This window comes from Podarcis vaucheri, assembly GCF_965113315.1.
Source record: "Podarcis vaucheri genome assembly, chromosome: 7".
Taxonomy (NCBI): Eukaryota; Metazoa; Chordata; class Lepidosauria; order Squamata; family Lacertidae; genus Podarcis; species Podarcis vaucheri.
In genome coordinates, this window is record NC_138765.1 from 18,300,038 (window position 1) to 18,322,287 (window position 22,250).

The 22,250-nt window shown below is 45.5% G+C and overlaps 1 protein-coding gene and 1 long non-coding RNA gene across 2 annotated transcripts; one reads left to right on the forward strand and one right to left on the reverse strand.

The window, feature by feature from the left end:
* Nucleotides 1-15,486: 15,486 nt before the first annotated feature.
* On the forward strand, nucleotides 15,487-20,732 carry LOC309538223. The gene is made up of 3 exons (XR_014222137.1): nucleotides 15,487-15,617; nucleotides 17,906-18,138; nucleotides 20,197-20,732. It is a non-coding gene; the product is annotated as an uncharacterized lncRNA (long non-coding RNA).
* On the reverse strand, nucleotides 15,531-20,259 carry LOC309538222 (uncharacterized protein; the record flags this gene model as incomplete). Its single annotated transcript, XM_082233560.1, has 4 exons — nucleotides 15,531-15,701; nucleotides 16,548-16,821; nucleotides 17,931-18,068; nucleotides 20,087-20,259. 4 exons carry the CDS (start codon nucleotides 20,257-20,259, stop codon nucleotides 15,531-15,533), a joined length of 756 nt encoding a protein of 251 aa, XP_082089686.1.
* Nucleotides 20,733-22,250: the final 1,518 nt, after the last annotated feature.

Genomic DNA, 22,250 nt, shown 5'->3' on the forward strand with positions numbered 1-22,250 from the left:
CCGTATTTTCGTCTGAGAAATGTTGGAAGGTAGGGAGTTATGTGAGCCCTGAGGCAAGGAGATAAGTAACTATAACACCTTGAGAAGACATCTGAAGGCAGTCCTGTAGGGGGGAGTTATTTAATGCTTAATGTTTTATTATGTTTTTATATGCATTGGAAGCCGCCCAGATATTATGAGCAGGGTATAAATGTTGTTGTTGTTGTTATTATGGAATTGGGTGTCCTTATTTTCATCGGAGAAATGTTGGAGGGTACGAGTTACTTCCCGGTTGGTTTGGCTGTGCCTTTCCAAAATCCAAAGTCGGGAACTGTTTGCCTCATCTGTTAAGCCCGCCCTAGCTGGGCCAAGATAAGCTGCAAAGGCATTTTGAAGGAAGGAAACAGAACAAAAGGCCTCTCTCACCTTTCTGGGTAAGCACACAGCCCAGATAAAGAGCTACCAGCTTGTTCACTGGTCTCTCTAGTTTCACACACTACAGTGGCTTGATTTAGTTCAGAAAGGGCAGATAAGCTTTATCATTGGCTCACTGCTGCTTTATCAAGCTACAGTTAGGCATGGTTAGAGGCAGGAGGTGGGCGGAAACAAGGAGGGACATTGTCTGCCCTACGCAAGATAGGATACTACTGTACTGGGTTTTGCTAGTGGATCATGTTTCAGTTTCTCCATGCTGCTGACTAAGCAAGCTGGGCTCAATGAAATCCCCTCTTCCACACAGCTGTTCAAGGCGCAGAAACATAAGAAGCCTCTGAATGCTGAGTCAAAGCCTTGGTCTAGCCAGCTCAGTGTTGTCTACACCAGTGGTTTTCAACCAGGGTGCCGTGGCACCCCAGGGTGCCACGAAAGATGGTCAGGGGTGCTGCGGGCAACACTGGCTTCTTTCTTTCTTTCTTTCTTTCTTTCTTTCTTTCTTTCTTTCTTTCTTTCTTTCTTTCTTTCTTTCTTCCTTCCTTCCTTCCTTCCTTCCTTCCTTCCTTCCTTCCTTCCTCCCTTCCCTTCCCTTCCCTTCCCTTCCCTTCCCTTCCCTTCCCTTCCCTTCCCTTCCTCCTCTGATGTGCCCTCTGTCCTCTCTGCCCCTCAAATGCTTGTGCAGCTGTTTGTTGCAGCAGCCCTGGCTACAAGCTCCCCAGGTGAATGGTGCCTCTGTGGCAGGCCAGGGGGTGCTTCCCAGGCCCCTGTAGGGCAGTGTGAGGGGGCACCACTCTTTGGGGCAGGGGGTGCAGCTCAAAGACCGGGGCGGCAGCAGCGGCTGCCCAGAGGACTCCCAAGGAGAGGAGAGAGGAGGCTAAGGGAAGACTCCACAAGGGAGGGTGTTTCAAAAAGGGTGAGAGGCTGCCAGCTCTGCAGGCACTGGGCATAACTGGGCTCCTGAGCCCCACAGAGTCTACACTGATTGGCAGCAGCTCTCCAGGAATGAAGACTGGTGTCCTCTCTTAGCCATACCCGGAGACATTAGGAACTAAACCTGCGACCTTTCTGCATGCAATGTGGATGCTTTTTGCTGGTTCAGATCAACCCATGTTAAGCATGCTTGCCTTGCTGCAATCTCCTCTTCTGCACAACAATTAAAGTCGGCTAGCTGCCTTGCAATGAGTCAAACCCTTTGTAGAAACATCATACATACATCAATCACAGACCACCCCCCAGACACATCATACATACATCACAGAAGGGGCGGTATACAACAGAAATCTGACAGGGTTGTTTATCTCCTGTCGTTGTTTATCTCCTGTCTGGCAGGTTACCTGTTAATGCTTACTTGATTGGATACCCTGGGGAGCTTGGCCAGTCTTTTGTAATGATAAATACTTAGTTCCTGAGCCAGGTCACAGGCTCACACACCCTATTCATATTGTTACGGAAGGGGGGGGGCATGTCTTCTTCACTACAATATATTTGCTCAATTTCTCTAGGACTCCATCACCCCCCCCCTGTCCTCCATAATCTCTCAAGTAATCCTGTCAAAATCACTCTGCCAAACCTTTCCTCGGGCAATGCCAGGTGACAGACTATGCGTACATGGACCATTGTCTTCTCAGGATGTGCTTATCTGCGCATATCTCCAGCTCTGCATATTCCCCCCTCCCTCCTCCATATGTTAATCCAGTGTAACCCAACCTCTCCTTAATGTATTCATGATGTAATCTGTGTAGCCCAACCTTTCCTTAATGTATTCGTGATGTAACTGGGAGGTATTTTGCACTGTATTCTGGGACATGGAGGGAAATTTCAAAAGTTCATGTCACCCCCTTTCTCGCTGTTCAATCTCGCCTTGAACCTGTTGCGCAATAAACTTGGACCTTCTGCAGTTTGCTCCTGCGTCCGGCTGAGCTCATTTTCTTCCGCAGGGACCCACGGACTTAGTCCGATGAGCTGGGTGGCAGAGTAACCCCGCACCCAGATTTTAGCCGTAACAGTTGGCTGCCCAACGTGGGGCTTGCGGTTCTCCCGAGCTGCTGACTGGGGGCCCCGAAATCTTCAGCCGGCTCCAGGCCATTTTGCCTGGGAAGATCCTTTTGGACCCCCAGCCATCTTCTGGGCGGTAATCGAAAGCCCTAGGAGTTCAGCCGGGGAGCAAAAGAGGGATCCAGCCGGCTTATTCATCGATCCCGGGATCATCATAGAAGACGCGTGAGTATAAGGAAAAAGGAAAATCCAGTGCACTGGTGGGAAGGGGGTGGAAGTCTCCTGGCAACTGAATTCTCTGCCCTCCTCTCTATCGCTCCTTCTTGCCTTTCTCTTGGTCCGGTTAGTGAGAGAGACCGGGGACCGCTGCTCAACCCGAAAGGGGGGTTCTGAGCTCTATCCCTTTTCCTTAAAATCTCCAGCCAGCCGCACCAATTGGGAGCCCGAAAGTAAGACGGAGAGACCCGACTTGAAAGATAGCCGACTCTCTGCAACGGGCATCCCAGTTGAAAGCAAGGGGTTGGAGCTCTCTTTCCGATCTTCCCGAGCGTCCTTTCTAGGGGGCAGGAAGTGGTCTTGCTTTCTATCCCAATCCCAGCCGCACCGGTCGAGCTACATACCACGTGTACTGTAAGCTCGCTTCCGAAAGCAAGGGGGATTTTCGACCCGAAATTCTATCCAGGGACCACCCGATCTGGCACCGCATGGCGCGGGCGTCCAGTAGGGCCCCTTTTCCTGAGATGTGACGATAGGTAGGAGGTTGCCAGGAGGGATAGCCCATGAGGAATTGGGCAGGACCGGCAGAGTGGAAAGAGACCCCAGGTTACAGGAAATAAGGAAATAAGGAAATAGGAAATGGAACGCAAGGAACCGGATAGCTAGAGCTCTCTAAAACCCACTAAGGAAGTTGCCAGGCAACTAGAAGCCCCTTCTCCTCTCTACTATACGTCCCTGTACTAAGCATACCAAACCCCTAGACATACCAATCCTAATCAACCCCTCTTTTTCCCCTTCTCTATCCCAGACACCCCCCCAAAAAAGAAAAAAGCAAAAAAGCAACAACAGCAACGCATGCATCTATAAAGGGGTACCCAGTCAACCAAGCGTTGTGAGCCCTACCAGTTTGATTAACTGGTGGTGTGTTTGAAGAGGCAAGGAGGCTCATGAAACCATGTGGGACCTTCCTACTAATTTCACTTAATGAAGCCAAAGGTAGTGGCCCATCTCCTTGCAATAACCAACTAAAGGATGAGAATATATATGTTTACATGTTGTCTGTTATGTGTGTTGTCTGTTAATACATATATGAGAAGATGTATGTTTACATGTTGTCTGTTATGTGTGTTGTCTGTTCCTTCTGTCTCTGGCAGACTGCCTTTCTTAAGTGTGCATAGTTTAAACTGCAAGCTTGCTTCAAAATTTAAATCTAAGGAAGCCATGCTGGATCTTAGCAGTCCTAAATAAGAGAAAATGAGAATGAAGTGTGCAAATGTTTACCCCACCTCTTGCTTTGCCCCAACTTTTGAGATTGTGAGTCTACAGTCTTATTTTGGAAGGTGCTGATAACCTAATGTTTCTGCTGCAAAAGCCTAGTTGAGCCAACTGCTCTCTCAAGCTAAAATGCAGTGTATGTACTTCATTAAGCATATGCCTATAAAAGTATGGTGTTCATTCAAAGAAAAATATTTGAATCCAGTTTTAACTTTGATTTGGTTGGACAGAGAAAATGCCCCCCCTCCCCCTTGTTTCACTCTGCCTCTTTCAGTTGTTTTCCCCCTTCTTACTTCTGTGCCAGGTAAATTTACTCCCGAGTAAGCTTCCTTTAAAGGAAACTGCAAAGAGGGGAGGGGGGCAACACTCGTGTATTCCCTTAAAAAAAAAAAATCAAATCTAGGGCTGCTTTAACTGTGCTTTATAAGAGATCCTCTCCCTATCTTACGAAAACTGTTCACTTCAATCTTCCTTAAATATCATTTCAAACTCACTCAAACTATCTCAAGATCTGCAAAAAGGGTTCTGTGTAAAGTTATGTACTTTTATTTTCCTCTTCCTTAGTACATGATAGGAGCATAGATGTTTCCTTTCCCAGCTGTAAATCTGTACTTAAATGTGTATGCCTCTTTGGTAGTACAAATCTTGCTGCAAAATCTTGCTGTGAACCCTATATTTTGGAGGGTTGGACTAGATGACCCCAGGGTCCCCTTTCAACTCTCCCGATTTGTGGCTGTGTGGAAGGACATGTGTCTGCAAGCATTGGAGGGTACTTCTTAAATTCTGGTGACGTGATGGAGTTGAAATTCAACCTAGCTATGCTCTTTAGTTTTAAAAGGTGAGAGGTGAAGCCCAACTGGTAATATCAAGCATTTAAGTGATTACAGTGTTCATCATTTTGTCTATTATTTTTTTTAAAAAAAAATCAAACTTAAAAGTCCATTAAAAGTTTAAGCACATAAAAATTCATATAATCAAGTAGAATTAGCCTTGACCATCCATCCTGTAAATAAAGGGCAGTAAAATTTGTCTGCAGATGGTAAGGCTGAGAATGTTAAAAAAAAAAAAATCATATGAATTCTAACTCTCTGGCCATTTTACTCATAAATAAGAGAGCGGTTGATTGTTCCGCGAATGACCAGATAAAATGACCAATAATGATAGTCCTTTCCTGTACATAAAGGAAGCACTCCTATTGCTTGAGCTGAAATTGCTAGCTTTGGTGAATACTTAAATTGCTGAGTTTCTCTTTTTTGTTGTTTTAAAATCTAACCCTAATTTTAAAATCTACTCCTTACCTTTCCCTTCCTTATTCTAATTGAGCCAAAGGATGCAACATTTTCAATGGTATAAAAGGTTTGCTGAGACATGAACTCTGCACATGCACAGAGGCTAGATCAGCTTTAAAAAAAAAAAGAGAGAGCGAGAGAAAGGAGGGGGGAGAGAGAAGGTTTGGAGAATGTGAAACCTATACAAATTTCCTTATGTAAAACTTGGAACCATTGAGCGAAATCATCCTTAATGTGTTTTGCTCCAGGGCTACTTAAGACAATAGAGTTAAGTACTGGACATGCCAAATTCTTTTCACAGGTAAATATCAAAGCACTCCCACTGTGAGTTCCTCTCTTGAGTAGTTTCCCCCCCCCCATGGGATTTAAATTTTATAACAGTTTTCTTGTGTGTGTGTGTGTGTATGTGTATATGCCTATGCATTTTAGGAACAGCATTTCCTGACAGACCTCTCACATGAAATAATTTTCCCTTTTAACAGAGTGTCCTTTCTGAGGGGATGCAAACAGTGATTTAAATACTCTATAAAAAGTAATTGCATTTGTTTTCCTTTTGTCTTACTTCCCTTAAAGCCAAACAGTCACTTTCTTTCTGTTCAGCAAAACAAGTCTGAATCCCTGCTATATTAGTTGATTTCCTTCTATCTCTTTGTGGCTTTGACATTAATTTTTAGGTTACAAATAATCTGTTTTCCTTTATTAAGTTCGTTTTATCAGTTCTTCCATTATATATATGAAATTAATCGAAGCACAACCAAACATTGTTTGTGGAATGGTATTTGTTTACCTTTTGCCTGAGCATTTCTTAATTCTGTCATTTTGGCTAGTGCAAGGTACTTGCACAACTTTAAATTGCCATTCATTTTCTTGGTATTAACTCATTTCCCAGTATTCCACTATTAACATTACAGCTGATGTCACATCAAGAAACACTTTTATTTTCATTTGGGATGTTAGAATGCCAAAACAGATTACTTCAGGTTGCTTATTAATTGTGTGTCTTAGCATTTATTTATTTTTGGTTCCTCATAGCTCATTTTGTGTGTTTGTGTTTTACTTTGGGGACATGTTCATCACATGTTGAAAGTCAGTTTCATGAAGTTCTTTTATCAGATAGCACATGGTGAATTTTAAGTTTTTCCCCATTGTTTTCCCATCTTTTCAGTCTAGTGGTTTTGACAATATATTTAATAATAATTCTTTTCTAAATCTGATGTCCTTGTGTCAAGTTTGTTTTCATCTGACTGGTAATCTAATTTTTTGCTTTCTTTTGTATTTTTTTAACCTTTGTATTTTTTCAGTTCTCTTTCTATACATGTGGAGTAATTTTTATTTTATAATATGAAAAGAACAACAACAACAAAAACTAAGTGAAGGAAAGCAAACAAACTTAGCAGATAATAACAGTAATTATATGGAAATGTGATAATAAATAATACTAAATAGTAAATTTTATTTCTATCCTGCCCTCCCCAGCCGAAGCTGGGCTCAGGGCGGCTAACAACAATCAAAATAGTCCAATAATGATAATGAATAAAATGTTTAATCCACTAACATTGTTATTATTTGCAGCTTCCCATGGAAACTGGAGGACATCCTTTTTGCCTTTTGCCCCTTCCTTGTCTAACTGTTTTTAAGTCACCCCAAAACCCTGCCCCTTACAGGATATCACTTCTACAGATGTGCAATGATGAAAAGCAGCAACAACCCCTCAACAACCCCTCAACTCAGTTCTTCGCTATCACGAGACCTGCAACACCAGAGTTTTCAAAGTGGCCACAGCTATCTCTTTAAAATGATATAGACTGACGGGGGGGGGGCTGACAAAGGGGGGAGGAGTTGAATTGCAAGGACATTTTTTCACTTGAACCTCAAGCCTCTGCTCCAAGATTCAAAAGATACATACGTAAAAGATCACAATGGTGTCAAGATATGCAACAGATATTTAATTATTTTGTTTTGTATTATGTGTTATTATGTAAGAATGTTGAAATGTGTCTGACAGTGTGATTTCCACAAAGGGGGGCAATTTATTGTGTGTAACTGTTTTTATGTTTAATGTCTTATTCCTTACACACCAGTGGAGAATTCTCATGCATTTTATACTTTCTAATAGCTCACACTATTGTGTAGTCCAATGTTTAGATAACCACAATTCGTTGTCCCACCTGGCACTATGCCAACCTTCCCTACCCATTTTAAAAATGTGCTAAAACTTGCTTTACCAAGGAGAAGCTTCTAAGAAACATGAAGGTGGATATGCTTTGGTTTAGCAGGAATGATTCCTTATAGACTTAAATTGACTTATTTGGACAACTGCCCTTGTTAAGAATGGTTTTCTTTTAACAGATTGGTTTGAAGAGTTGAGAACCATGGGGCAAGATAAATTCAAATTGGACTCAGTTTGAATTGGGCACGTGTATCCAGGCTGCAATTAGCCTTTTGGTCCTTTAAGTGCAAGTGAGCAACCCCCATGCGTGCAAAACCACAGCCTATAATAAAATCCCATAGCTAAAGGCCAAGGCGAAGACATCTCCCTCAGAGATGCCCAAACCTGTGCCAGCTATGGTGAATGCCAGGCGACATGGTTAAATGAAAGCCCTGAGGGGATTCAACAGACAGGATGTGTTGCTGTAGCACTATGTCAGTGTGAGACCACAGAAGAGCTACCTTGACACCTGAGAACACAAAATGGCGGGGGGGGGGAAGCAAACTGCACTTTGCAGTCATTAGTGGACCTTCCTGCCTAAATGTAAAGCATAGATCACTATTGAGAAAATATTTCTTCCAAGGTGCTAGAATACCACAAGTAACTGAGCAACAAAATATTAATTTACGTGATATCCTATGTCTAGCTATGTGTACTGTTACACCATTATATTTCTGTGCAAATATCCTTAAAGCAGCATGATATGCAAGTCCCTTTCAGGTTTGCATAAACCCACACATCTGGTACGGTAGATACCAAGTTATTATTTAGCGCATATATATAACACGCATGTACATTGTATTCGTCCGTGTTGCTCCCTCTTTTGCTGCCCTGCTCAACCCACCTCCTTTCCATTAGAGCGTATTCCCACTCACAGGGAAAACCTACATTCACCGAGATTTAGGGTGCGGAGAAAAGATTTGCAAGTTCTTACAGAACTTTAATGCAAATCTATCTCCGAATGGGGGACTGTTACGGAAGGGGGGGGGCATGTCTTCTTCACTACAATATATTTGCTCAATTTCTCTAGGACTCCATCACCCCTCCCCTGTCCTCCATAATCCCTCAAGTAATCCTGTCAAAATCACTCTGCCAAACCTTTCCTCGGGCAATGCCAGGTGACAGACTATGCGTACATGGACCATTGTCTTCTCAGGATGTGCTTATCTGCGCATATCTCCAGCTCTGCATATCCCCCCTCCCTCCTCCATATGTTAATCCAGTGTAACCCAACCTCTCCTTAATGTATTCATGATGTAATCTGTGTAACCCAACCTTTCCTTAATGTATTCGTGATGTAACTGGGAGGTATTTTGCACTGTATTCTGGGACATGGAGGGAAATTTCAAAAGTTCATGTCACCCCCTTTCTCGCTGTTCAATCTCGCCTTGAACCTGTTGCGCAATAAACTTGGACCTTCTGCAGTTTGCTCCTGCGTCCGGCTGAGCTCATTTTCTTCCGCAGGGACCCACGGACTTAGTCCGATGAGCTGGGTGGCAGAGTAACCCCGCACCCAGATTTTAGCCGTAACAATATCTTAAATGTGCCCTTGTGAGGAAAGAGACAATGGGGAGGTTTCCCACTTTGACCTTGCAGAGAAATATTTGAGGTCAATTGTTCAGGACTTTTTTTCTGTGGGGTTTCAGACATGTGGTTTATATATATATTTATTTATTTATGTATGTGTTTGCTTGGTACATTTATTACATATCTAAGACCTTAAAATTCTTATAACACAAGGGACCCCCAGGGTCAGAAACTCTTTCCGTCAGAAACCTTCTTCCTGATGTTTAGACAGGCAGGAGCTCTGCAGAATTTTAGTCTGGTGTCTTTTCCCTCAGCGCTTCCAGGGGATGGTGGGGATTGAACCAGGATTCCAGGGACATCCTGCACACAAAGTGGATGCTCTAACCAGTGAGCTACAGGAAGGGTGCTCTCTTTTTTAGCACCTGTCCACCATTGCTATTGTCTGCAACATGTCTCCTTGAATGGGACTAGCTGCACGCAAAGGGCATCCCGCACCAAGAAAACCCCCAGTTGGTGCAGTCAGCCCTCTGCCCAGCGGCGTAGCATGGGTTGTCAGCACCCGGGGCAAGGCAAGTAATTTGCGCCCCCTAACCCCTAACCTGCTGTGCTGCCAGCTTCTTCTTGCTGCTGCCTGGTCTGGTCTGGTGTGGTTCTCTCCCGCACTCAGCGCTGCGCTGGGCGGCCGCTGCACTGTCCCTCCCCCAAATAGTCCCTCACTCTCTCTCCGCACCGTACGCCTGGCACCCACCCCCTCCACAGTGGGCGGCGACCCAGCAGCTCGGATCGGATTCGCACAGCCAGCGCTGCAGTGAGAGAGAGAGAGTGAGCCAGGTAGGGGCAGAGAGCTGCGAGTGCGAGGGCCTCCCCCCCAGATGTTGCGCCCGGTGCGGCCGGCCCCCCTGCACCCCCCACGCTATGCCACTGCCTCTGCCATTGACGGAGCTACAAAGAGAGTCCTTTCTCTCTTATTTCTGAAGTTAGTGAATGAGTGAGAATAGGGAAGCCACAGGCCACACCTATAGAGCAATAGCCCACCCTGGTGGCTTTAGGAGAGAACTGCAGCTAAAGGAATTCGGGATGATTCCTAGGGCTTAGGACCATCTTAGTTTCTGACGCCACGGGATGCGAACGCTCACATTTTCCTTGAGGGAAAAAAATCATGCAGTGCAAAGAAGCACAGCCAGCAGCACTGTGCAAAGTTTGTTGCTGCTGTTTGTCTTTTATTAGATCGGAATATATGCTGCGCCTTTGCCAAAGAGGTTGCCTCATTTGGGACTGTCTAGATTCCAGAAAAAGAGAGTTAGCAAAGGTAAAGGTACCCCTGACCATTAGGTCTAGTCATGGATGACTCTGGGGTTGCGGTGCTCATCTCGCTCTATAAGCCAAGGGAGCCGGCGTTTGTCCGCAGACAGCTTCCAGGTCTTGTGGCCAGCATGACTAAGCCGCTTCTGGCGAACCAGAGCAGCGCACAGAAACGCTGTTTACCTTCCCGCCAGAGCGGGACCTATTTATCTACTTGCACTTTTTTTTGGCGTGTTTTCGAACTACTAGGTTGGCAGGAGCAGGGACCGAGCAACGGAAGCTCACCCTGTTGCAGGGATTCGAACCGCCGACCTTCTGATCGGCAAGCCCTAGGCTTTGTGGTTTAGACCCAAAAGGAGAGTTAAGAGGTGACAGAATCATACAATTGGAAGGGACCCCCAAAGGTCATCGAGCCCAACCCTGCTGCAATGCATAGAAGCTTATCATTTTATAGCATGGGGAAAGTGAATAGAGAGAGATTTCTCTCTTTCTCTCTCTCTCAACTCTAGAACTCAGGGGCACTGAATGAAGCTGAACATTGCAAGATTCGGGACAGATAAAAGCAAGGGCTTCTTCATGCAGTGCAGAGTTAAACTGTGGAACTCACTGCCACAGTAGGCAGTGACTGCAACCAACTTGGATGGCTTTAAACTAGACAAATTCATAGCGGTTAAAGCTCTCAGTGGCTACTTGCCACAATCACTATGTTCTGCCTCCACAGTCAAGAGGCAGTATTGTTTCTGCATACCCACTGCTGAACAGCACAGGAGGGGAGAATGCTCTTTCTTCATCCCCTGCTTTCCTGGTCCCCACAGGCCGCTGTTTTGCAGCTGTGAGAACCGAATGTTGGACAGGCTTGTCCATTGGCTTGATCCAGCAGTCTCTTTTGTTGTGGTTGTGCTCATAACTCAGTGAGGTGGGTTAGGCTTAGAGGCAGCGACTGGCCCAAGGTGACGCAGTGAGCTTTGTCGCAGGAACCTGCCCCCCCCCAGTCATTCAGTTTGTACAAACTTCACACACACTCTCACACACTACATACGCTACGCTTCTGTTATAAATTCATAGAAAATCAACCATGCATCGGACCTGCACCGTTCCACTTTTATTTTACTCCATGAAGGAAGGACTACAAAATGGGGAAGGTTTGATACAGGCCAGCCATAATCCCTTGAGCATACCAGCACATACACAGGAGGCCCTGCCCAGTTGATATGCCAACCATGATGGTCCTAGACAGAAGAACTTGCATATAGGAGTGGATTCAGCACAGACTGGAACAAAGGACGATGATCAGCTCTTCCCTCTGGGGGCAGGAAACTGCAAACTCCCCTTTGTCACCTGGAAAGTACTCATGGGGAGGGGGGAAGGAGGAACCAGCCAGGTGACAAGATACTCAGGTTACCTCCACAACTCCTCCCTCAACGCCTCCTTTTTGTGATGTAGTTGTGATGTAGTCTTAGGGGTGTAGTTCGGGGGATTATTAACTAATAAAAGTTGGGGTCTTCTTTTGTTCTGGACTTCCATTTTGCTTCATCTTGTTGCGGGTGGGAGTCCTGTCATGACAGTATTCAATAAAGGCCAAGCCTACAGGCTGCTGTTTTGCTCCAAGTTATCCTGGTTGGTATCTTTGTTTTTGTCCAAGGGAGCCCTCGGATTTCTCCATTAACAGCTTCACGGCTGAGAGTGGGGATTTGAACCCTGGGCTCCCACCACCAATGACACATTGGCTCCCAATTGTGCCTATGTGTGCAGAAAAGGCACGTGGAGTGCAATCCTAGAGCAAAACGGTGCATGTTGTGCTACTTTCACATACGAAATGTTCTGAACTGGTTATGGCAGACCTGTTTAGAGTAGCATCAGCCTTTGCCAATCATCTTTTGGAGTGCAGCAAAAGATTTCAGATTTTATTATGAACAGCAAGTAAAATATACATTACCAAGCAGCACTTCAATCTGCCACGGGGAAGCCCTGGAGACGTGGCGAGGTGACCACCAGGTAGCCTTCTTTTGCACAGCTCTGCGGCCAACAGCCTGTGCGCGAACTCCCAGCTCCTGTATTCAAAACTAGGTATTTTATGGATACTGGTCCCTGCTGGGGCTGAGCTACTCTACATCAAAGACCCTTTTTTTTCAAGGGATAGAGAAAGCAATAAAACATAGATGACCAGAGTCAGGAAGAGATAACCAGACAGGAAGAGTTGGCCGTGTCAGATCACTATCTCCTCAAAATTACAATAATCTTCTGGAATAATTATCCCATACAGGCTCCCATCATTCCCAGCCAACACATACTTCCTAGGGCTCATGGGAGTTGTAGTCCAAACTGTTATGTACTGAAGTTCTCACCCTGGGCCAGCAGGGGGATACTGTAGATAGTTTTCACTCAGGTCCACATATGCAAATAAGGGATTGAAAGTGACGTTCCGTGATTGGATAGTTACAGAAAATGGTTACTGTTGCATTCTAGTGGAGCTCTGTATAAGCAGGCTGGCTGAACCCTTCAGTTCAGTTCTGTTCTGGCCTGTGAACAAACAAGAGCTGTTTGAGGAATCGCTGTGTCATCTGATATTTTCACCCACAACTTAACACAAACCATCTGGAGAATACCAGGTTAGTGCATGCTGGTATACAACACTGAAACCTTCAGCAAAGGTTTTTTTCTCTAGGGGGAGAGCAAACCGAATGCAAGGAATTATTAGCATGGAGAAGGAAAATCCCAAAGAGGACATTCCCTCCATTATGTAAGAAATATGTGGTCAGCTTCTTTTGGCCAGCAATTGTGGAATGGAGCCTGTTGCTGCACCGCCGCCCCAGCTGCTAATGGGCTACAACCAGTATTTTAAGACCCACCCTATTTTTTTTTAAAAAAAGTAATTGTTTTTATATTAAAAGATTTTCATAGTTAACAAGGGTACATACGGCATCTCTGTTTTCAGTGGATAGAGTCCTTTCTACAGGTCAGTTACATTCAGTGTGAGACACCTAAAGCCATAGACTTTTCTTTTAGCTGGCTTGAATGCAGTCTTTCTAAATCCCTGTAACCTGCGCTGGGACCTCGTGGTGAAGACCAGTTAAGAAATCCGATGGAACAATAGCAGCTCCTTCCATCACCCCTGAGGGGTAAGCTGGCTGAGGCTGAATGGAGGTTGTCCAATACATAAGTGGAGGGCCATGGGATCCCGTTGCCCCTTGGAATATGGCTCTGGCCACTCAGAAAGGCCATTGCAGAGCTAGGAAATATGTAGACCAGATCGGGGAGGCGGATAAGCTTTGCTAGATGAAAAGGCTCCCTTGCTTCAAACTTGGATAGAGTAAAAGTGTGTGCATTGGGATCTGTCTAAAGTGCACCATTGGGGGGTAAAGGCAAACCGCTGGAGTGTTACAGCACCTGCTGTGGCTGCAGAGACTGATACAGGAGAGATATGATTTGTTGCAGCTGGGGCAGAGGGAGGCGTCCAGTTGTGCTGCTGCAGATTCTTCTCTCTGCAGTCATTCCTCCTCTGGTCACTGCTGCGGATGCACAACCTGACTGCCTGTCTCCAGGCCGTGTGATGTAACCCAGCAAGATCTGGAGGGGGCAAAGCGTCTGTTTTAGAACGGAAACGCTTCCTTATTTGCTTTGTTTTGAAAGTTCCTTTTTTGGGTGCTCGTGTACAACGGCCGCCCCTACATCATCATCATCCCCCTCCCTGCCCAAACCACAAACACAACATTAGCCTCCTTTATTTGCATCATTTATTTTATTAGTTTTTAAAAGCTGTATAAAAAAAGGAGAGACGTTTGCTTTTTTTAAAAAAAGGCAAAATTTGTTGTATCAATGGTGCGTAAAAACAAGCTGCAGGTACCATATTTACAAAATCATTTTCATTCCATAAATTACAAAGCTCCCGATTGTTATTTACAGAATACATAATATATATCTAAATATATATATTATCTGTCATTTTATCAGCAACAACAAGAATAATAATACTTTCCCCAACAAGAAGTAGGTCCAGTCAAGTGCCAACAATCCTTCAGTAGTATTAATAATAGTAAGAACAATAATAATAATAATAACTTGATAAGAGCATCTCTTGAGGTAGGTAAGTATTATTATTGCAGCTGTGTGTATTTCCCAGGAGAAAAGATGCAAGGCAGCACGGCATGTATTTATATAAATATATATATATATGTGCGCATGGATTCAAACTGTGCAATCCTAGGCACATCTACTTAGAAGTAAGTCCTGCTGGATTGAACTGGACTTACTGCCAAATACATGCGTGTAGGAATACAGCTGGGATGAATCTCAGTGCTTAAAAAGACAAAACACCAACCAATTTCTAGACCTTGAGTCAGAGAAGAGGCACCTATGGCCATTCAGACGCTGCTAGACTCAACTCCAACCTCCCATCACCACCACCACTGGGCATGCTGGGAGCTGGGAGTCCAAAGACCAGGTCATCTGAAGGGCCACAGCCCCAGTCTTGCCTTAAGTAGCAGAAGAGCTGGAAATGTAGGCGAGAGATGCCTGGATGCATTGCAGAAGCTGGGGGTGGCAGCAAAAGGAGACCTGAGCAGCAACAGCAAGGGAATTAGGCTTTAGCAGAGGGTGGGAGGAACCTGCAGCCCTCTGGGTCACATCAGCCCCGCCCCCCGCCAGTGCAGCCCAAGGGCTTGGGGGGGGGGAGGCTGAAGGGAGCCGGAGCCTGGCAACATCTGTAGGCCCACAGGTTCCCCCCACCTCTGCTCTAATGCTATTTGGACCTCCTTGCCAAATTGCTGCAGACAGAGCGCATTTGCATGCAATGGCATGTTTTCCCATAAAAGTGCAATAGAGGTCAGGAGCTCTCCTGTCCCTCTCTTTCAAAGCAGCAGAAGCAGTGTTTGGTTCTAAAGTGCAGGATAAACACACAGCGCCTACAGAAAACCTCTTTGAGAAAAGCCACTGAGAATTAGGAACTCGCGGGTCCTTTGCCCCACCGCTTCACATTTCTCTCTCTATAAAGAGCTGAAAACACACACACTCACTCACACACACACTATATATATATATAAATATATATTTTACACGGACGCTCACCTTACCCTGCTCTAACCACTGGCAAACACAGCCCTTCCGTTCTGGAAGGGCTTAATCAGACAAACTGGAATGCTACAGTTGTTCAACACCATAGAAACAAGGTCAGCCCAGCCCAGCCCCTCTCAAGGAACCTCTCCAGACTCAAGTAGGAATCTTAGGAGCCAGGTGTCCTTTGCGAAGGAATACTACGGTTTCCCACCCCCCCAAAAAAACCCCCAACCACCCTAGGCCCTGCCCAGTCTTCAGGGTTTGGATGCACGCTTTGTGAGCCGTTTCAACATGTTGGGGTTGGGTCTCTGGAGAACGGGCATCGTCGGCTGAACGTAATAGTAAGTTACAGGGAAGTAGCTGAACACTGCGCCTTGCGGGTGCGGGATCCAAAGGGGAGACGGCGTTCGGTAGCGATGGGGCTCCTGGAAAGGGGGGGGGGGAGGAGAGGTCAGAATAGGATTTCTTAAATATGCAAAATATTGGTGTAGTTTATTAACGCCTGGGCATAAAATAAATGACCTCAGTACAAAACAAAGCAGAGACGATCTAACAGCTGTCCTGAAAGACCTACATTGGCTAGCAGTACGTTTCCGAGCACAATTCAGACAGCCAGGGTCATCCCCCTAGACAGGTGGGTGGGTCGTTTGAGCTTGGTGGGCCAGTGCCACCTTTGCCCTAATCCAAAATGCGGCAGCTAGACACCTGGTGACTGGGAGTGACCGCCGAGACCACATAACACCTGTCCTGAAAGGCCTGCATTGGCTCCCAGTACATTTCCGAGCACAATTTAAAGTGTTGGTGCTGACCTTTAAAGCCCCAAACAGCCTCGGCCCAGTATACCTGAAGGAGCATCTCCACCCCCATCATTCAGCCAAGACACTGCGGTCCAGCTCTGAGGGCCTTCTGGTGGTTCCCTCCCTGGGAGAAGTGAGGTTACAAGGCACCAGACAGAGGGCCTTCTCAGTAGCGGCACCCGCCCTGTGGAACGCCCTCCCATCAGATGTCAAGGAAATAAGCAACTATTTGAATTTTAGAAGACATCTGTTTAGGGAGGTTTTTAATGTTTGATGTTTTATTGCGTTTTTAATATTTTGTTGGAAGCCGCCCAGAGCAGCTGAGGAAACCCAGACAGATAGGCGGGTTGTAAATAATAAATTATTTATTGTTTTTATTATTATAGTACAAAACACTGCATAAAATTACATTGCTGCCTAGAAGCAAACACACAGTACAGAACCAGATTCCCAGCCTCTATCCTATCAGCTTACGTGTTTGGGCAGATTTGTTCCCCCTGCTTTAATCTGTGATGTCTTTGCTGCAGAACGCCTGCCAAAACTCTCGTCCTCCGAAGACGACGCGCACTCGGAAGGCGACTCCGAAGGAGACTCGGAGTGATAGTCAGACGTCTCCGACTCAGGCGTTGCTTTGCCACTGCTGCTGCTTCTCTCCATTTTCTTCTCCTTCTCTTTCTCCTTCTCCTTCTTCTTTTCCTTCATCTCCTCATCATCCTTCACTGTGAAGGGCCGGCTGTTCTCGCCAAGCCTGGGGTGGGGGAGAAGGAAGGTAGGGGTCAGACACTGGAAGGAAGCGCTTTCCCTCTATTTACACTCACAAGCTTCCATTGGAAGGAAGACAGGAAGTTGTTTTATTTTGCAAGCAAAGTTCCAATGATGGCTTGGTCTTTTTAATGGAAAATGCAAGGTGGATCCAGTGAATGGGGACATTTGTTTTAATCACACGTTATAGAAAACAATGAATGCCGTAAAGGAAAGGTTACTATAGTAGATCGAATATTATGTTAAACAGAATGTCCTTAATCCTGTATTTAGACAATACTGTGCTTTAGAGAAACGTAATCTGAATCCTGAAATGCTGTTCAAGAAGGAGGGGGGCTAATTTGTATTTAATCGATCTTACTTTTGTAATGTGGTTGGGGGATATGGAAATAAAGAAGGAAATGAAAATCTATTTATGGTCCAGGGGATAAGTTATACGAGCTTCTACGTAACTTTAAGAACTGGTGCCCCAAGTTTGAAAAAGACAACCAACTAATTGCAAGCTTTAAAACTGCTCTTATAAGTTGCTCTATTCATCTGAAAGGCGGGGGTGCTTCAAAGAAATTATTGGGTTGACCAAAAAGCAAGAATTAAAAAGGTAAACATAAAGGGACCCCTGACCATTAGGTCCAGTCGTGGCCGACCCTGGGGTTGCGGCGCTCATCTCGCTGTATGGGCCGAGGGAGCTGGCGTACAGCTTCCGGGTCACGTGGCCAGCATGACTTAGCCGCTTCTGGCGAACCAGGGCAGCGCACAGAAATGCCGTTTACCTTCCCGCCAGAGTGGTACCTATTTATCTACATGCACTCTGACGTGCTTTCAGACTGCTAGGTTGGCAGGAGCAGGGACTGAACAACGGGAGCTCACCCCATCACAGGGATTCGAACCACCGACCTTCTGATCAGCAAGTCCTAGGCTTTGTGGTTTAACCCACAGAGAACAAGAATTATTGGTGCTCAATTAAAAATCCAACTTTTAGCATAAGTACTTTACACAACACAAAGGGGAATCCCTCTTTCAAAGGGCGCTTTCTATTACAACTCACCTATGGGGTTGTTGCTTTTTTAAAGGGACGGTTCCGTCGAATGCACTCACCTGCAGGAAACCTCGCCAGGATCAATCCAGATTGTAATTTCGCCTTTCAACGTCAATTCTGAGTAATCGAGACCACTCTCCATACAAGCTTTCAGGATGGCGTCATCCTTGGTATACTGCCTGTTGATTCGGATGCACCTGTGAGGAAGCAGAGACAATGCAGAAACGGCTTAGATTTAGAACAAGATTCGGTGATCAGGCGCAGCAGGTAAACCTACATTCCCATAATGGGGAGAACCACCCGGACACCCAAGAAAATTAGCATGGTTTGCTCTTATTCATTCCCTCTAAAGAGCTTGGGGGGCTGGCATCTGCAGTCTCCCCCTACCCCCCAATCCTCACAAACCTGTGATGTAGCTTTGTCAGAAACTGAAGAGACTTTTAAGTCTACTTAAGAGAGGCAAACCAGCTATTTATACATATTCAAGGTTGCCAGCACTTCCATTTTCACATTTTGAATACAATCATTTCCCGGGCTGTTGAATTAGCATTTTGAATGCATTTTTGTAAACACAATGGGGGAAAACCCTAGATCCACGAAATTATGCAATACACATAGACCATAATCCCTTCTTCTTCTTATTAGACTTATTGTTTTTATTGCCCGTCCTTCACCAGCAAGTCACAATTTAAACTTCAGAATTAAGACCTGTAGGTTGCCTACTTGCCCTTTGCATTTGTCTGCCCAGAATCTACCACCAAATCAATTTTGCTGGGTGAATCTAACATTTCTACTTTTGCTGGGCGACTCGAACATTTGTTCTCTAAGTGTGCGCAAAGTCAGAAATTAATTGCCACTAAGCTCAGCAGGATTTACTTGAAATGAACATGCTCTGCCACTCGGGTACTCTGTGTGCACAGCAATTTGTAATATTATAAAACAAGGACTGCCAGGTAATAATCTGTAGTACAACAAGCTCCAGACAGAGTCCTTGCAAACAAAGCTTCCAGTTGACCTGCAGGCTGGTGACACAGGCGTAGCAGCAGCCAACTGGTTTGTAAACTGCAGTTCTCTATCAGCTACACAAATAGCCTTGAGAGGTATAATACAGTTATTTTGCAGCTAGCTCTGCAAACAGCTGCCGCCATAAAGAGGCATCCAATCATTGCCTCATCCTCGACAAACAGACAGACAAGAGTCGAGGGTGACTAACAATGTCTGGGATCTCAAGGCAGAGCAAGGAACATAACTGCTGCTCTCAGTCTATTCCTTCCCCTCTCTCCTTTAAATGTGAAATGTATTTATCCCAAGTAGCTAGCCCTCATGGTTCCGGAGCGGAACACAAAGTTATTGGCAAAAAGCACAAGCTCTTTTTATCCCTTTCTTTAAGGCAATGAGAATCAGGAGGGAGTGCAAAGTGCCCTATAAGACGATTACTCTATAAGTAGGGAGTTGGGGTCCAGATATAGATCACATCTCAGCCTACGCTATGTCACACTAGTACGATCAGCATGGGTTCCTATTTAGTTTTTAAGACAGAGAACAAATAGGAGAAGCAGCTGTGTATTGTTTACTTACTCACATAGCACCAAAGTCCCTGCCCCGAGGAGCTTACAATCTAACCTAATAAGGAGCTTGTGATCCTCTAGATACTGCTGAGCCTGCAACTTCCATTATCCTTGACCGCTGACCATGCTAGCCAAGGCTGATGAGTTGTAGTCCTAAACCATTCTACAGCTTTCCCCCACCCTGATCTCGGAGGAAGAAAACTGAGAAGAGGAGTGAAGCCAAAACAAGGGTAAACAGAGGGAGAATGAGTCTTATTTCCATTACAAGTTCCTAAATTTTGTCACAGTGGTGTGGCAGCCACCGAGCTGTATGAAGTGTAGACTCTTTCACCCATTGTAATATGTGAACAAGCCTGTTGGCATTCAGAAAGGGAGTTGATTTAGTGAATTTCTATGCTGCTCTCCATTCAAATGAATCGGCTTACAAACAGTGTGCATTTCCAAAACAATTTAAAATCAGCACCTAAAATCAGCAGCCCATAAATGTTGAGGTTTTGTAATAACACGGTATTTGGTAACAACGTGAATGTCAACTTAACCATTAACCGTCCGAAAGGCGGGGGGGATCTGTTTGCTGAAAGCTCTTCCATCAGTTGACAGTATTCCAATTTTAGTTCATTAAAAAAAAAATCAGCTTCCTTGCTTACCTGTAAGCCTGCCCTTTGCAGGGTTTCTCTGGGTACCAATGGTCCTTGTAGCGCTCGCACAGGATCGTGGCCAGGCTCTCCCTGAAACGCTCCACCTTCTCCTTCTCCAGCTTCCGGTCGCGATCCATCACGCGGGAGATGAACCAGACTGCTTTTTCCACTTCCTCCTTCATCTTGGGCCCTTCGCTGTGTACGTCCTGGGGGAGAAAAGAAGAAATCCCATTCAGCAACTGAGCCCTACAAAGAAAGCAGCCAAGGGCTCCAATGTAGGCAGCGGGGAAACTCTCCAAAAAGTCACTTTGTGCCAGAAGAAGTGGTCCTTCAATTTGCAAGGAACAGATTCGAGAGAGAGAGAGCTGTGTTCCCGCACAGCACGAGGAAACTCTTTGTTCTAAAAGCTTGCAACACCAGGACCACAAAATAGTGACTCGGGCCTATGAAGCAGAAGTGAGTCACCGAGGCAAAGCTTGCAGGGCTGTTACATCAGGGCTCCTGCAAGCGGGTAACAACAAATGAAAACAGGCAGGGCTGTTGCAGCAGGGGTCAGGGGGCACCCAGAGGTCCTATAGCCCAACCCCGTCTGCCCTGTCAGTCCCGTACCAATTCAGCTGAGTAGGCAACCTTTTTGACAAAACACCGGCTCCAGGTTTGGACAAGGTGGCGTTGCAGTGGGCTGCCTTGTGGCCATCTAGGACTCTCTAGCTTGGTATTATTCACACAACCCATCCATCCTTGTGTCAAGGAGGAGGAAGAGAATTACAACACAGCCAAAAGGGCATTTGGGAGGGGGGTGAATGCTTGCGGGTCAACACACTTATCAATAACAAACATGTCTCTTAACTATAGCACTCCCCTATGCCCTAGAGGAAAAGGGTCAAAAACTAAGTCCCTTATCTTTTTTTTAAAGGGGGAGGGGGAGCCTTCTTAGTTAAGGAGAACCATGAATAAGGTGGATGAGATGGCCCTTAACGAAGTTCACAAGGCCCACCCAGGGTCAGAAACTCAGGTATATAATCTAATCACCAAATGGCACCACGTGGAGATCTCTGGATGACAGGTTGGTGTCCGAGATCTCCATCTGGTTGGCCCTCCAGCTTTCTTCAGAAGAAGCTTATTTATTTCATTTACATCCCACCTTTTTCTCCAAGAAGTACACCGTTCACCCACCTCCTCAGTTAATCCCAACAACAACCCTGTGAGGTATGTTAAGGGGCTGTAACTGGCCCAAGGACACCCAAGTGAGAGTCTGGGGATTTGAACCCTGGCCTTGCAAGTCCTACTGCGACCCTGGCATTCCTAGGGTACTTCTGCTATGGGGCAGCTCTATAAATTAAGCAGGTTAGGAAATATGAGGAAGGCAAAACGTCACTTTAGAGAAGGATCTTAAATATTTCCCTTGAAGTTTGAATTTGTTTTGTTCTGAGTTGGTTTATTTGATGGCTTAACGGGTTGTAAACTGCTTGGGAGTTTTCCTTTAAAATATAGAGCAGTATAGATGATGATAATGAAGAACAAAAAAAGTAAAGTAAAGGAAGGAGAAGAAGATTATTCAGAGGGAGAAGTGGAAATGGCCCCTAGACATTCCATTTTGGTGACTGTAACCTAGGTTTTTAAAGTACCATTTGCCAAAGCTACCTGCCCTACATTCCTCTAGTTCTCTCAATTGATACTGATGGCACCAAGAATTCTACTTCTCTTGCCAATCACCTACCCCCATCCAAACAGCACACACACTCCAGATAAGAACAACCACCACCTGGATCCTCAGCCATGCCATTTTGTACGCACACGCTCTTCCCCCCACTGGGCTGGCCCGCTCAGTTTCCGGGAACAGCTTGTTGCAAGCAGATTACCTGCCATTGAGGGGACACAGAAGTACAGACTGAGTTGGTTGCAAAAGGTTGCAACACGAGGGGCTGGGCCTCAAAGCAGCAAAACAAAAAGAGAAAGGGCCATGTGTGGGCTGCAAACCTCTTCCTATCAACACAGGCACGTGACTGGGTACGTCTGCATGCGCTCACACACAAAGCTGCGATCTCTTGCGCAAGGCAGTTGGGGCAAGGCAAGAGATTTATGGTTTGTTGATGCAGAAAAAAGGCTCCCTTGCACCCAGCTGTGTTTAGCTTGGCTAGAGAGAGAGGCAAATGAATGTTGCAAATCAGGA